General features: G+C 46.5%; 1 protein-coding gene across 1 annotated transcript; it reads right to left on the reverse strand.

Moving 5' to 3' along the window:
- Nucleotides 1–133: 133 nt before the first annotated feature.
- Nucleotides 134–15,714, reverse strand: BRI3 (brain protein I3). The gene is made up of 3 exons (XM_081169795.1): nt 15,074–15,714; nt 7,034–7,148; nt 134–542 (listed from the first exon to the last, which is right to left on the reverse strand). Exons 1-3 carry the CDS (start codon nt 15,237–15,239, stop codon nt 410–412), a joined length of 414 nt encoding a protein of 137 aa, XP_081025921.1. The 5' UTR covers nt 15,240–15,714; the 3' UTR covers nt 134–409.
- Between the last annotated feature and the right edge of the window lie 968 nt (nt 15,715–16,682).

Raw genomic sequence — 16,682 nt, forward strand, 5'->3', positions numbered from 1 at the left:
TGGCTTGGTGGTGAGTTCAGACTGCATTTATTAGGCAAAGATGCCTAATAGAACAAGCCTACCTTAGCTTGTGATGGTTTGCACTGGCGTTACTAAATTTTAATTCTCTTTAGAAGAAAGAGCTGGGCCCCAGTGAAGTTGCAAAAACCCACTTTTATTTAAATTTCCAAAAGGTGCATTTTAAACAGAAATCGGGGGGTGGGGTGGATTTGTGTCTTACACACACACACACACACATATGCTCATAAATCAGTTTCGCATGCAAGAAAAGAGAAAGAGACAGACTAATTTCATCACACTTTTACAAAATCATCTCTGAAGCATAAACTTGATTGTACATGACATTTACATTAGAAAAAAAGGTACTACAATAGTTACAGCTTCCAAAAAGCCTATTTGTGTTGATCCCTTAACCAAACGTTGCACCGCAGTTAGGACATCTTCGTTGCCTCAATGCAAGACAGAAGAGAATTCCAATAGGAAAGAATACGATGGCACAAAAGACACCGAGACAGGTGAATGTGTCTTCCAATACACCAACTCTGCAAGAGAGGAAAAAGTAAGTTGCTATAATTGCGCTTTAAAAAGAAAATGTATAAAATGAGCACCAAGCTTGACAGAATGACAAACTTTCTGAAGATTGGTCTCTTGCAGCAATACAGTCTATAAAGCTTCCATGCACTTTTTTTAATGTCTCTTAGATGATAGAAATATGTTTTCGAATAAACTACCCCTAACAAGTTGCTTTCCGCACACTCCTCTTCAAAGCTAGCTCACAACTTATTTTTGAATTTTTAGCTACACAAAGACCTTTGCTTAACAAATACATTCGAGAGCCAAGGTACGATGGTAATCCATTCCGGAGGTCCATTCAACTTTCAAAAACCAAAGTGCGGCTTCCAAGTGGCTGCAGGAGCTTCCTGCACTCAATCAGAAGCAGCTTCGGACATTCGGCTTCCAAAAAATGTTCGCAAACTGGAACACTTCCAGTTTTGCGCTGTTCAGGAGCCAAAATGTACAAGTACCAAGGCGTTTGAGAACCAAGGTACAATTCTAACTTAAAACAGCGCTACTCAAAGTGGTGGTCCCCAAACAACCACTAGCTGCTAGTCCCTGACAACTCCACCGCAGCCCAGGTTCGCTGGGATGCTTCAGAGACCAAATATGGTACTAGTCCATGGGACATTGGGGGGGGGGGGGAATTTGCCAGTCCACCACACTGGCTAGCTTTGAAAAGCACTGACTTACAGCACATTTTAAAACAGATAAAACCTTCAATACAAATCAAAATAAAACCTAAAGAATCAAGTTTTAAAAAATATGTGTTTAAACCCTTTGGTTTAAAATTTTATTTTTTGAAGTCAGAAACGTTAATGGACAACAGTAATACAGCACTTTTTAAAAATTGCTTTTGAATTCCCATTCTCCCTCCCCTTACGAAACAACACTGTATTTTAGCCAAGAGGCCCTGTGATGACTTAGCATTCAATAGCTTTCGAAACTGAGATAAAAGGTCTCCCTTGTTTTGGTCGAGAGGCGGGCGCTTCTGCTGCCAGACCAGATGTTTTGAAGAAACGCCCTTCCAGACATGACTAGAAGCAATTCATGCACAGTCAGACATTACCAAGGCTTACTCTGCATGTTTAACGTTAGGATGGGAGACAGAGAAGAAAAGAGATGTGGCAATTGTCCCCAAATAGCCCATTACGTAATATGTGCGACAAACGTGGAGAGAGGCTTCTCATCTGCACCAACAAATGAGCTTATTTCCTTTGGCAACTTCTTCGTTTGCTTCCCAGTCCAACGGAGGTCACCTCTCCTAGAGAGAGTTTTTCCAAAGCCGTTCTTAAGAGCCGTGTGAGATTCCTTCAATCACACAGAAAGCTCACCCTTCACTGATGGCTCAGGAGAAACAGATCCCTGGGGGGGGGGGTTTGCTGGATTTTCATAGTGGGGGGCAAGGGAGAGTTCTAGGCACTCAGAATCCGCTCAGATGGGGAAAGAGATAGCCTCAGCATTTTTACTCTGGGTAAAAGTCACAAGTTTTCTGCCAAGTTTTCTCAAGAGCAGAAGTGGAGCAGTGTTGATTTCACGAAAACAGTGGGCGTCCTTTGGCAATCACATGCGCAAGAAAAGCCAAAAAGAAAAAGAAAGGGAACTGGAGTGACCTTGAAAGGCAGATGCAAATGTGTTTCAGCAGGGGCCAGTTGCCAGCAATGGACTCTTGCCATTTCTCCAGTGATGAAAAGAGCAAGCTACACAGAACAATGGCACACAGTTGACAAAAGAGACACGGGGGGGGGGGAGGGAGGGAGCGCTGGGAGAGCGCTGGCAGGTGGAAGGTCTATGGTGTCCAAACCTTTTTCGAAGAGGGCCAGATCTGATGAAGTGAAGGGCCGTGAGGGCTGACCAAAGTTGTTATCTTTTTTTAGGATTAAAGTTGTGAGCCTTTTTTTAGGATTTTACCCCAGGTTACGGTTCGGAAAAGGGAAAGTTTATCTGCTCTACCCACTTTTGTCTCAAGCTCTGCCTACCATAGGGATGTGGCCCCCCAGAAGGGAATGCAGCCCTCGGGCTGAAAAAGGATCCCTGCCCTTGTCCTAGACCCTAACAGGCTGTATTGCTCCTTTGCTGCTAAAGCAGGGCAGCCATTTATGCATCACACCAAAAAAGGGGGACCCAGATTCATATAAAATCTGCCCATGCTAATTTTAGGTGTAGCTCACCAACGTGGTACCTGTGGGTGCAGATGTGCCCAGAGAGGCCTTCCCTGGTGCCCATGAGGTCCCCTTCCCCTCACTGACTTAAGGTATGTACTGGAAACCAGGCATTTAGTGTTGCAGCTCCAGCTCTCTGAAATCAACTGCAAGCCAAAAATGAGACAGAAGCCTAGTGTGATTATGTTTCAGTGCCTACTGGATACATTTTTGTTTAGGAAAGCTTTTCTTGCGGTGTAACCCAGTCATTTTGTGGTTTTTCAGAGTTTCAAGTATGGGTATTTTAGACCAAGTATGGGTATATTCACTTTGTGAAACCAATAGAATTATTCTTGCAATTCCCACCAGCCGCAACCCAACAGCTCCAGCATCCCACAACCAGGCTAGCCATATTTGCAGACCAAATATCTGGAGCTCATCTGGTTGCCAAGGGCTAGACATGAAGCCTGAGGGTGCTGCCCAATGAACACTGTGTTTGGTAGTTGTTTGCAGCATTCCCACTGCTTAATTGTAGGCTGAACATTTCCTCCCCACTCCTTGTCCTGCCTGTCTTGAGTCTCAAGGTGTCACCCGTAGAGAAGCGGACCGAGACGGGCAAGGCGAGGATACAGGAGGAAGCATAAAGGAGGGGGCTGAGTCCCAAGAACAGAGGTTGGAGGTGAGTGCCTCCCCCTTCCAGGATGTGGCTCTGCCAGCTGGGGAAACAGAACTCCCATCTCCCTGTTGCACAGCAACAGGATCCAGGAAAGGCATCGGCCCATCATTTGAGGTGGAGGGGCCACAGTCCAAAGAGAAGGACACTGACAACTCACCCAGGAGTGGGGAGGAAATGTTCAGCCTTCTGCCGCTGGGAACAGTTGCATTCTCCCCAATGCAATGAGCATCTGCACACTGCAGGAGTAAACACACTTTTCTCATCTTCAAAAGCTGGGTGTGTGGGTGTGCCAACCCATTGGGACTGCTCTGCTGCTTCCATGCAGTTCTGACCTCCTTGCCCTGATCTAGGACTCTTTCAACTCAAGACCACTGCTTCCAGTCCAGCTAGCTCACGTTTCCTGCCATCTAGCCTGAACACAGCAGCGGCCGTGACTCATTACCTCTTGCTGAGCGTGCATCTTTTCTCTGCCTCAATGGAGATTTCTGTCTTGCACAAGAAGAGCCCTGCTGGATCTAGTCCAGCATCCTGTTCTCATTGGCCAACAAGATGTCCCTCAAGCAGGATCTGAGCACAATAACCCTCCCTCCTCAGATTGTGGAGGCAGAGCCTATAGCCAACATGGCTAGTAGCCCTTGATAGCCTTATCCTCCAAGTTAGTGCCTGTCTCCATGGGCAGGGCAGGAGTCAGGATACTGCCTTAGCTCACTGCTACCCATATAGAGTTTTGGAAACACAAATAACACACTGTTTCCTACAAGGGAGTTACCTCTTAAGATCAGATAATGAAGGAAGGGGAAGCCAGGAAGGGGACAATAACAGGCTTCATTTAAAGACAGGCTAATCTTAGCTATAAAGTAAGAGTTTGCCTGGAGAACTTAAGCAGCTTTCCTGTGGCTTAAAGCCGCGCCACTCCCAGAGGCTCTAAAAATAGGCAGCATTTATTTATACCACAAGCAGGGGCCCTCACTTGAGCTGCCTGGCTGCTGCTGCTTGGTGAACTATTAGGATTTATTAAATAGTTGTCCGCAACACCTTTGGTCAAATGTCATTGCCCCTTTGCCAAGCCAGTGACAAAGTTCTCAGAGTTAGCATCTCCCACACCGAAAAGAGGGGAATCTTTTCTATCAAGGACTGCATTCCAGGGAAGATGGGGGGGGATCCATCAGGGGCCACATGCTGGCGGCCTGGGAGGATGATGCCCATAGAGGCTGGCAGGACAGAAGGCAAGGAGCCCAAGCAAAGCCAATAGCAGGCAGAGGCAACTCATTCTAGTTCTGTCCCCTCCCTTGCTGAATTCCACAAAAGCAACACTAAGGAGGAGTGCCACTTCTTGGACAGGAAGTAGGTAAGGCAGCAGACAGGTGAGGGTTGGCAGCGCCCCACTTGCCCCAATGGGCCAGCTTCCTCTGGCTGGCAGTGGGTGGGGGCCTACTCCCTTTCCCCTCTTTCTTCAATCACTCCATCTGTTTCAGGTTTCCCTCCTGCTGCTGTCCCTGTGGGCTGGGGAGCAGCTGTGGCTCTTAGGCAGAACATCAGCTTTGCATTTGGTTCAGTTCTGAGCATCTCCAGGGAGCACCTGGGACAGAACCTTGTCTGAAATCTTGCAGAGCCGCACCACCTGTCCGTGTTGACAGTGCTGAGCTAGATGGACCAATGGCCTGACTCTGTATAAAGCAGCTTCCAATGGCCTATCTGGTTAGTCTAGCATCCTGTTCTCAGCCATCATGGCTAGTGATCACCAACAGCCCTCTCCTCTTCACCTCTTTACTCCTTACAGCCACAAGAGAAAAAGAGATGCCTTCTCTCTACAACAGGGGTGAGAAATCTGTTTCCCAGCCTGTGCTGTTGGAAGCCAACTCCCATCATCAGGCCCAGCCAGCATGTCCAAAAACCCCAGATGATGGGAGTTTGAGTCCAGCAGTATCTGAGGGGTAAACAAGTTTCCCACCCTCTGGCTCCACAAAGCTCATCTCATGACACTTGTGAACCCACTTGATACTTCCTGATCATTCAACATTTCGTGCTCCTCTCCAAATTCCCTTTTAATTTGATCTGAATAATTATAAAACAATGTCGGCTGCGAGTCTGTCCCCCCAGAATATTTCACGGCCGGTCAGGCATTTTGCACCTGTGGCGCATTCAGACATAGGGATATACTGTGTTTGTTTTCCTGATTATAATGCTAGCACCTCTGTCCTGTTTTCTAATGTTCTTTTCACACCACACTACCTGTTGTGTTATGGGACTGTGGCTTTCTGGCCAAGACACTGGCATTTCATTCACGCCAGTGGGCATGGTGTGAAAGAACAACAAACTTCATTGGGCAACGTTAGGCATCCATTTCCACACATGCCTGCTTCTGCTCCCCCACAGAAATGGCACAAAAGAACTTCAGTCCAGGATGCTGCCTTGAATTTTGTCATGTTACTCCTGCCATTTTCTGGGTTAAGGGGGATGCAAAAGATTTTTTCCAACCTGGAAACTAATAACACATCCTTCAGTGGACAACATAAAGTCAGAAAGTAGGTTTGAAAAAAAGTAATACTACAATAAAAAACAAAGTGGTCAGTTTATCACTAGGCTGGATACTCCAGGCGTGCTTGGCCTTTTGCCTCTGGTCTCGAAAAACACCCTGACCTTGCTTTTCAACGCTGCTAACGAATAAGCCAATTAAAGTCATGATCTTTGCAACGTGGAATCCGCTGGCTAAGGACTTGACTGGTGCAAGCTGCTCCTTGCTCAGCAGCTTCGACATCTTGGTCCAGGCAAGGGTGGGGGGGCTTGTGGGTGCTGGGATAAAACTCCCACCAGCCCCAGTCAATTTGGCCAATGGTTGGGGAACCATCGAAGTCTAGTGATGTACTTGCCTGGTCTGGGACATTTCGCTCCCCTGAGAGAAAGGATTATTTGCTGTCTGGAGCAAAACGAAATACTGTTATAATAATACAACATCACTATTGCACTTAGCACCTGTATTTATTAAAAGAGTTACGATCACAACTGGAGTGGGTCCAAAAACTATACAGCTCAGGTCCCAAAGGCCAGCATAAAGAGGCACATCTTCAGCTGTATAGTGAGAGTGCCAGGCACACCTCGGGGTGAGGAAGAGAAATTCAAGAACTAGGAGCTGCCGCAGAGAATGCCTTCTCTCAGGTCACCACCTACCAAACTTCTGAGGGAGGTAAGAACTACCAAGAGGGTCTGCTTTGCTGATCTTAACTCCCAAAAGGGCCACTGCAGGAGGAGGTCTTTCCGAAACCTGGGGCCTACAACATGTATGGAAGCAGATTGTGTGGGCTGTTGCACCTTATATCAACACTGGTGAAAGGCAAAAATCTTCCACTGCCACCTGAGGGCAGGAGGCTAGTTACTGGAAAACAGGACAAGCCACACAGCATACACAAGTCTGTTGTCCAATAGAAGGATCTGTCCAAGGAACCCTGGGAGCAGCTATTTTGTGTTCTGCCCCACCCGCACAGCAGCCATTTCCTGACAAGAAGAATGCTACTTTTTCATTTTTAAAAAAATGAAGGGGAAGAGACTCTAATCTCTCTTGCTGCAAGCCTCCCACCCCCCACTCCAGTTTCACATGGATTTTTAAGAGGCCGGACTTAAAAAGAGAGAAGAGGTGTAACAGAAATGAGAACGGTCATTATACCTGCAAGCTGGGCAGCCGCCAACGACAACGACGGATGTGGTGGGAGGTTGCTGGATTATCGTGTACGTGGTGTTGGGGTAGTTATGCGCCGGTGGACCCGAAGGCACAACATATCCTGGTGGGGGAAGAAGCAGAAAAGGAGCATGTTAAGTTGCTTTAAAAACATTTTGGAAATTAAGAGGCGAGGCCATAGTTGTCGACAGCTGTCTAGCTTGAGAGGCAATGGAATGTGTCTCCGGGGGTGAAGTCAAACCGCTGTGTTAGCCGCACCAAAGTGACCTCTCCGGGGTACAAACTTGGGCAGTATGTATGGAGGTCCTGGGCTGCCCAGATGACAAGACCCACCCACCCCTCTGAGCCTCGCTGATGTGGTCCAAAGGGAAGCAGACCAAGACGTTTGGCACCGGAATGGCTGCAGGAGTTGCCAGGAGGAGGCACACAAGGTACCATCCAAGCATCTTAGAGACCCCACTCTGGCTTTGTGTAGGGTTTACACTCCCTAGTTTAATGGAAAGCGTTAATGCTGGTGGTCAACAAAAGAGGTTTAAAGACTGTCTCAAGGCAAATCTTAAAAATGTAGTATAAACACCAACAATTGGGAAACACTTGCCTGCAAGCGCTCCAACTGGAGACCAGCCTTTACCAAAGATATATGGCCTTTGAAGACACTCAAACTCAGGACGCAAGGGAGAAACATGCTAAGAGGAAGGCATGCTTGGCAAATCCACACCGTGATCAACTCCCAACCAATGTCCCCACTGTGGAAGGACGTGTGGATCCAGAATTGGCCTCCACAGTCACTTACAGACTCATTGTTAAAACCATGTTTATGGAAGACAATCTTACTCGGATATGGGTGATCACCAAAGAAGAAGACACTCCCTAGCCTTTTCTTCTCCTGAAGATACTCCACCAAGACAGTGGAGATTTAGGATCAGAGTTTTCCTTCTCCTAGATGGGCTCCTTCCCAGGTAGACAAGTTCCGCACAGAATGTGTGGAAACTGCCTTCTTGACCATTGGACCCACTATTGGTCTCATCTGCTCAATCCACCAGCGCGTGTCTTCGCATGCAGGCGACGTCCCTAACTCACCGAGGGTTTGGGACCCATAAGATGGCTACCCTCACTATAGTGGTGCCAGACACAGGGAGCACTAGTGCTGTGGTTGCAAAAGTTAAAGGAGAATCCGCTTTTTTTCTTGGGAACGTTACTCTTCCAGAGTCTGGATTCGGGTCAGGTCACATTTTTGTTTGCTCAGGGGAGAAGTCAGTCAGCTGATTTTTTTAATGGGGGGGGGGGAGAGCATGCAAAAAGAGACTGTACAGAGACTTTAAGCAAACAGAAACTGTTTGCATGTAGAGACATATCTCTCCTGAATTCTCTTATCTATTAGTTACAGAAATTGCTAAGCATTTTCTGAATGCTGCTCTACAGTTCGCCCCATGCCTTCCGAACGCCAACACTTTCTTTTTTAAAAAAATATATTTTATTAAATTTCCAAGAATTTCACATAAAATTCCAATACATACTGACTTCCCGTCCCATTTCTGGTGGTAGTTTTTTTTAAAAAAAAAAAATCATCCCGTTGCTGCACCCAATCTTCACTCTTTTATTTCATAACCATAATTAATCTCCCCGTGTTCTCACTATCCAATAAAATGAAAATGAAATAAAAATATTTATATAAACTGACGCTGTATATTACATAGATTAAATAAGGTAACTTATAACATGTGAGAAGTACTGCACATGTTTAATTACTACTAGTAATATTAAATATTACTGTCAAAAAATAAACTATGGTTCGGTGTGATGTCTGAATACAGAGTGTTTTTATTATTGAAAAAAGTGAGCTTTCCAAAATGATTAAACGAGCCAAGCGTGGGGAAAGTGAAGGACAGATCTGTGTTAACACAGGCAATAAATAGGACAGTGGGGCCCTCCCCCTGCCAGACAACCACATAGCTGATAAATCTTTATGGATTGGTATTTTTGTGGATTCATTCTTTCTCCCTCTTTCTCTCTCACGTGCTTCCTGGCACTCACTCACACTCTCATGCACTCATCAAGATGGAACTGGGACAAAGTATTCCAGATAAGACTTAATATTCACCATATGCAATAGCAAACTGTTCCTAGGTTTCAGTTCTCCTCCGTTTTCAGGCCTACGGACGTACACTCCGCTAATTATTAACTTCAAAGAGCATACTTTAGCACCACGGAAATGGCAAAAGAAAACCTACAGTCTGAGAACTCAGCCAAGGGTCCCAGTTCCCAGCCAAGAAAATGGATAAGTGCTTTATAATAATTAAAGAAACAGCCCACCTCCTCCTGCTTAAAAAACATCACGCAGCCAGGATCTCACAGGCAAGATGGCTGTGCCACAGGTGTCACTACTCACTACTCACTACTCACACACCCAGCCCTGGGGCTTTTCACGTGGCCATCAGACATTGCCATCAACATGTGGGGCTACCTGGAATTAAACTTGTTTACCCACTGTGACCCCCAAATAACCCCCCCAATGGAGGTTAATTATCAGCATCGCTCTACATTGGGAGCCGAGATCTGTGGCCCTCCAGATGTTTGCTGGACTACAACTCCCATCTTACTTGACCACCAGCCATGCTGGCTGGGGTGGATTGGAATTTGGAGCCCAACAACATCCAGAGGGCACCGGGTTGGGGAAGCCTGCTCTGCCCTCCATAGGCATGGCACACGTTCAGTCCTTACTGTGGTGTTAATGGAGTGTTTATTAAATTCACATACCGCCCTTCATGCCCTCTTTGGAATAACTTTTTAAAAGTTAGGTTTTTGAAAGCCTCAGGATTCCCTCACGCCTCTTTGCCAGCTCCCCTCAGTTTTGACTACCACACCACCCAAGTTCACTATTAGAAAGATTTATTTTATTTAAAGGAGGGGTGAGGAACCTTCAAATCCACAGGCCTAACTAGGCCCACCAGGGAGATCCATTTGGCCAGTGAGGCTGTTTTGGCCCCGCCTGCCTGTCAAACATGGCAGAGTGGCAATACAGTGGTATCTTGGTGTTCAAACAGCTTAGTTCTCGAACTTGGAAACCAAACACTGCAAACTTGCAAGTGACTGTTCTGGTTTGTGAACTTTTTTTCAGAAGCCGAACATACTCTGTTTTTAGTCCTCCGCTTCTGATTAGAGTGTTCCTCTTCCTGTTTGAGTTTTCCGTTTCTGATTTGAGTACCCTGATTCCGATTAGATATTTGGAGCTTATATTTGGTGCTTTTGTTTTTGCCTTTTTTTGCGTTTTTGTTTGCGTGGATTTTTCCGTTAATTTTGTTTTTGTGACTGCATAGAACGCAGTTCAGCTACTGATTAATTTGATTGTGTGACTGCAGAAATGGATAAAAGCTGCAAAGCCAAGAGAACCATTAACAGAACAACCATAGAGGTAGTAAAATTCATGTTAAATTTCTGTTTTAGGGGTTGAAGTCTGGAACGGATTAATCCCTTTTGCATTACTTTCTATGGGAAAGTGCACCTTGGTTTTAGTACGCTTTGGTTTTAGAACGGACTTCTGGAACAGATTAAGTGCTCTGTACGCTGAATGGTTTAACAGTCGCTCTCTCTCTCTCTGCAGAGATCGCTCCAAGCCATTCAGGTCACTTTGCCTGACTGGACCGTGCCCCCTGTACTCTGCTAACGCCTCTTCCTTGCCTGTACAAAGGTAGACATTCGTTGCTCAACCCACTCTTGCCTCTGACCCCACCAACAGTAGCATGCGGCCCCCCAGAAGGGAGTGGGCGCCCCTCAGTTCTCAGGTCACTCAGGTTCCAGAACGTTTTTCCCATCCATCCATCCTCCTTAACCGCAAGCTGAACTCCCCACAGGGTTACTAAAGAAGCATGAGCTCATCACCCTTTGAACTCGAATTGGAATTTTTGTCCCAAAGCACCCTTTCCTGGGCTATTTTTTACTGTGGGTATGACTTGTTGCAAGGGAACAAGATAACCTTTCCTTGAAGCTGATATTTCCATCAAGGAAAAAATGCTTCTTACAGGCACGCAAGCCTCAGATATGTTGTGCTTTGGGGAGAGAGGTTGGGGCTGAATACATTCCCCACTCCCCCAGCGAGTACAGTAGAATCTCGGCTTACGCTCGGGTAACGTAAACTTTGGGTTGCGAAACCGGCAAACCCAGAAGTATTCTTCTGGATTTTGCTGCATGCACAGAAGCACTCTACGCACCACGTGCATGCGCAGAAGCGGCACCTCCAGTTGCGGAAACCTCGGGATCCAGCCAGAGCTCTGGAATGGATCCTGTCTGCAATCGCAAGTTTCACAAGAACCTACTAGGCGATGCCTGTGACATCACCTTTCTGGGGTCACGTCCCCAACTCCAAGAAACACTTCAGCATCAAAGTGGTTCCTCATTTTACCGCTTTGAAGAATGTTGTTCGTAAGAAATGCAAGCCAGCTCAAGGGGAAAAGCCAAGAATAAAATATAAAATATTGATAGATGCAAAAGAGAGAGGAGCTTTTTCCCTCCTGGATATGAGATTATATTATGAAGCATCTTGTCTGTGCTGGTTGAAGGAATGGTTGACATTGAAAAATACGCATATTTTAGACTTAGAAGGTCATAATATTTTTGGTTGGCATGCTTATTTGTGGTATGAAAAGATGAACGTACATAAAGGATTTACAAACCATATAATTAGGGAAAATTCATATAGACTATGGGATAAATATAAAAATTTATTGGAGACAAAAACACCACTTTGCCTCTCACCATTGGAAGCCATAGCAGTAAAGAAAAAGATTATGATCAAGAAAGACAGGAAACGAGGGTTTGGTGAACAAATGTCACAATTGGAGAGAGACCTGTTAGAATGTAATGTTAAAGTGATGTCTTAAATGTGTAAGATATTACTGGAATGGGAGACAAAGGATGAGCAAATAAAATCTTCAATGATACACTGGGCAATAAATATTGGTTATAATATAAATATGGAAGCATGGGATCAATTGTGGAATATGGATATAAAATTTACAGCATGTTATGGTATAAGAGAAAATTACAGGAAAGTGTTATATAGATGGTATCTAACACCTAGTAGATTGGCAAAAATGTAAAAACAGAAGTCGAATAAGTGTTGGAAATGCAAAGAGAAAGGTACTTTTTATCATATGTGGTTGTCTTGTTAAAGCTTACTGGGAAATGATATATAATGAATTGAAAAAGATGTTTAAGATAGCATTTGTTTTAAAAAAAACCCAGAAGCTTTTCTCTTGGGAATTATAGATGTAAAGGTAAAAGGCAGGTAAAGGACTCCTGGACGATTAAGTCCAGTCAAAGGCAACTATGGGGTTGTGGCGCACATCTTGCTTTCAGGCCAAGGGAGCCGGCATTTGTCTGCAGAAAGCTTTCCGGGTCATGTGGCCAGCATGATTAAATTTATTTACGTATGCAACTACAGCTGCAAGAATGCTACATGCCCCAAAATGGAAAGAAGTCCTAATGAGAGAAGAATGAATACAAAAACTTATGGACTATGCAGAAATGGCAAAACTTACCGGAAGAATAAAAAAATCAAGATAATAAACTTTTTGTAAAATAATGGAAATGGTTTATTGAATATTTACAAACAAGTTGTAAACAGATAAAGACATTGGCAGGATTACTGTAATAACCTGCAGTTTCAAAAGAACATATAATTAAAATAAATGAATAAAACAGTAAGTTAATTTAGAATATGCAAGAAATGATAAAAATATATTTAAGGAACCGCAGAAAGAGGAGGAAGTCGAGGTTTGAAATGTTACAACTATTGTTAAACTATTGAAATGTATATAAACTGAAACTATAAATAAAATTATAAAAAGTAAATTATAAAATTATAAAAAAATTATAAAATTATATTTAAAAAAATGCAGCTAAATAGCCCGCTCCACACCAAACTATATTATCTCTGCCATTTTAGGGACTTTTAAAAACCAGTGGCCCTCCGGACATTGTAGACTACAACTCCCATCAACCCTATCATCTCCCTCTTCTCCCTCTGACCACTCATTGCTGTCCCACCACCACTCCCCGGGCTCTGAGCCTTCTTGTTCCCTAGTTGGTTCCTCCCACCATTCCTCTGCGTCCAACCCAGTCCGCGACAGGCTGGGAAGGCCGCATTTGGCCCCTGGACCTGAGGTTCCCCACTCCTGCTAAAAATAATAAATATGATGCCTCTGAACCCAGAGTTTCAGTGCAGCCATCATGACCAGGAACCAATGGTAAGGGGGATCAGAGGTAGTGAGAACCTGTGAGCCTGTTAAGACTCCCACTCCCATCAACCTCAACCAGTATGGCCAATGGACAGGGCTGGTGGGAGTTCTAGTCCAGCGGAATCTGGACCCCCAGAGGATCCTAGAATTCGAAGAGTTTTCTAGAATTGCTGGACGAATAAACCATAACAAGGCCTTACTGAGAGAGGGTGAGTGGAATTCTACCACCATAGAAAAGGCAATCGTAATTCGGAACCTGACCTAAACAACGCAGGTTCTTAGGAAGACTCAGGACTCAATTCTGGGAGACTCAAAGTTCAATTCACAACCTTCCAACTCTGGTTCCTTTTGTTTAACACGCCTCACCAACTCACAAGGCTCTGGCATATGTGCAATGTGCTACAAACAAAACATTTCTAACGTACGGGGTGTGGAGTATCTAAATTACATATATTTTGTACCTACAATTCCCCCAGACAGTATTAAGCTTTTTATTTTTAAAAAAATCATATTAAATGTTTGAACTGTTTTGGAAGCCTTTTCAATCAGCGTAGCCAGGCTGGCTGGATTTTTGCACTGTCCAATTTTTAAGAGGGAAAACAGAAAGGGAAAGCAGACAAGCCTTTCTGAGCTGCCTTTTAAAGGCAGGAAATACAGCCTGGTTGTTTTTTTAAAATATAAAAACAACCCTTGGAATGTTTAGCTTGGGAGCTCAAACAGTAACTGGAAGAAATCCTACTTCTCGTGTAACAGCTTCTGGACTGTTTAAAATCTTAAATTTGAAGCCTTAAAATTATTATCTAGAAAAGTATGTTGTTGTGAAATAACTGGCACTTTTTATTGTATTGTTTTAAGGCTGATGTGTTTGCCACAGTGGGCTCCTTTGGGAGGGAGGGCGGAATATTACTTTAATACATAAATCTTTCTACAGAAAACTACCATTCCTGGGAACCAGTATACGAGTCCTCACTCTTGCATACAGTGGTACCTCGGGTTACATACGCTTCAGGTTACATACGCTTCAGGTTACAGACTCTGCTAACCCAGAAATAGTACCTCGGGTTAAGAACTTTGCTTCAGGATGAAACCAGAAATCGCATGGCGGCGGCACAGCGGCAGCAGGAGGCCCCTTTAGCTAAAGTGGTGCTTCAGGTTAAGAACAGTTTCAGGTTAAGAACGGACCTCCAGAATGAATTAAGTACTTAACCTGAGGTACCACTGTACTTTTATTTTTAAATAAGGTGCAACTGATTCAAGAATAAGAAAAATGTTTCCTAACCCAAACTTTTTTTTTTTAAGGCAGGAAACTTCCTCAAGTGTAGGGCAAAGAGGGTGATTTGCATAACCCTGAAATCCCGTTTCCCCTTCTTGACATTGCAAAAGTTCTCCTGCTTGACAGCTGACAACACGCAACAAGAGCAGCGTTTCCTATCGCAAGAACTACCCACTTAGCCTGACTTGGGCGCCCAGTATCTGGCACTCACTCCTTTCCCAACATCCAGGGGCGCGGGAGGGTCAAGCCAGTCTCCTGCCCTGACCACGTGACCCGCCTTCACCCACACCCCTCCCACCCCAAACATCTGTCTGCTGCGGCCGCCAGCACGCAGTGTGGATGGAGACAGGCGAGCCCCTTGCGCTTTGTGGGGCTGCAGCCCCCCATCTCCCAGTGCTCTGAAACCTGCCTCACTCCTACAGGTTCAGGAGAGGGGGTGATCCTCTCCATTCAACGCCCCTCCCGCAGAATCCACACCCAGATCCTCCTTGCCCGCCCCCCCCCTTTCTCCCGGCTTACCAGCTCCAGGACCGGTGGGGTAGGTGTAGGGCGGCGGCGGCTGGAAGCCGGGCTGGGGCGCCGGGATGGCCCCGTAGCTGTTCGGCCCGTACTCGTAGCCGGCGCCCGCTTGGCTAGCGGGGCTGTAAGCCGGGGGTCTATCCTGGAGGAGGGGCTTGCTGTCCATGATCCTCGAAGGGGAGGGCGGCGGCGGAGGAGGAGGCTGCTCCTGGCCGCCCCCGCCGGGGGATCAGCCGCGAGGAGAAGCCCGCAAGGCAGGCGGGAGAGCGCGGAGGGGCGCGCAACTCTCCGAGTAGAGGCGGAGAGCGCACGGCAGGCTCGGTGCCCGGAGGGTGGAGAGGGAGGGCGGGAAGGGAAGGCAGCCTCGCCCCGCTAAGCCGGCAGCTCCAGCAGCAGCAGCAAGCCGCCTTGGCCCCCTGGGCATGGACGGATCCTGCCCACCCGCGCCAGGAACGCACCCGCGCAACTCCGGAGCTGCACGGCGCGCCCGCCGCGGCAATGTGCTTCGCTCCTCGCAGGCCAGTCACAAGACTCGGGCTCACGTGACGCCGAGGAAGAAGAGGAGGAGGAGGAGGAGGAGGAGGAAAGAGGAGGCTCCCCCGGCGGAGACACGGCGGAGACTCCGGCAGGCGCAGGGAAACCCCCTCTTAAAGGAGACGCCCCGGCGCGCATGCATGTGCGCGCGCGCACTCTCTCTCTCTCTCTTTACGCAGCTGGCCGAGGGGGTTCCAGGGCCGGATGAGAGCCTGGCGGGGGCCGCTCGGCTCAGGGGCAGGAGGAGGGCGGAGGTGGGGCAAGGGCTGGCAGGCCGCCACGTTTTGAAATAAGCGAAAGGAGGCGTATTCTCCCTCGCCAGTCTAACGAGCTCAGAGGTTAAGGCCTATTGGATGCAGTGGGACTCATGGGCGTAGTAGTAGTAGTAATAATAATAATAATTTATTATTTATATCCCGCCCATCTGGCTGGGCTTCCCCAGCCACTCTGGGCAGCTTCCAAAAAAATATTAAAATACTGTAATACATCAAACATTAAAAGCTTCCCTAAACAGGGCTGCCTGGTGCTCAGAAACGTACTGGGACCCAATGTAGGTCTTTCAAGACCAGTGTTATATGGTCTCGGCAGCCACTCCCAGTCACCAGTCTAGCTGCCGCGTTCTGGATTAGTTGTAGTTTCCAGGTCACCTTCAAAGGTAGCCCCACATAGAGCGCATTACAGTAGTCCAAGCGGGAGAAAACCAGAGCACGCACTACTCTGGCAAAACAGTCTGTGGGCAAATAGGGTCTCAGTCTGAGTAGCCTGCCCCCACCCCGTAATGTCCTCTTTATGGAGTGGTTTCATTAAAAAAATAAAACCTCAACAACTATGATTCCCTTAAAAAAAAGCAAAAGCTGGTCCCCCCCAACAAAATTCCTGGCTACGCCCATGGTGGGACTGCTTACTCCTAGCATAGGCTGGATTTATGGGGGGGGCGCAGGACACCCACCCATCCAGGCAGGGACGCGGACTTATAAAAAATATTGGGGGGGGGGCCGGGAAAGCTCATGAATAATAAATAAGCTCATGAATATGCAAATAAAGTGGGTGGAGCTTTTGCTCGGGAGGGAGGGCA

The sequence above is a fragment of the Podarcis bocagei genome (assembly GCF_964188305.1).
Source record: "Podarcis bocagei genome assembly, chromosome: 14".
Classification (NCBI taxonomy): domain Eukaryota; kingdom Metazoa; phylum Chordata; class Lepidosauria; order Squamata; family Lacertidae; genus Podarcis; species Podarcis bocagei.

Coding starts and splice junctions, on each gene's coding strand:
- BRI3 (XM_081169795.1), bottom strand. CDS start 15,239: ATGGACAGCAAGCCCCTCCTCCAGGATAGACCCCCGGCTTACAGCCCC. Junction 7,149..15,073: donor CCCCACCGGTCCTGGAGCTG/GTAAGCCGGGAG, acceptor TTCCCCCACCAG/GATATGTTGTGCCTTCGGGT. Junction 543..7,033: donor GGCGGCTGCCCAGCTTGCAG/GTATAATGACCG, acceptor CCTCTCTTGCAG/AGTTGGTGTATTGGAAGACA.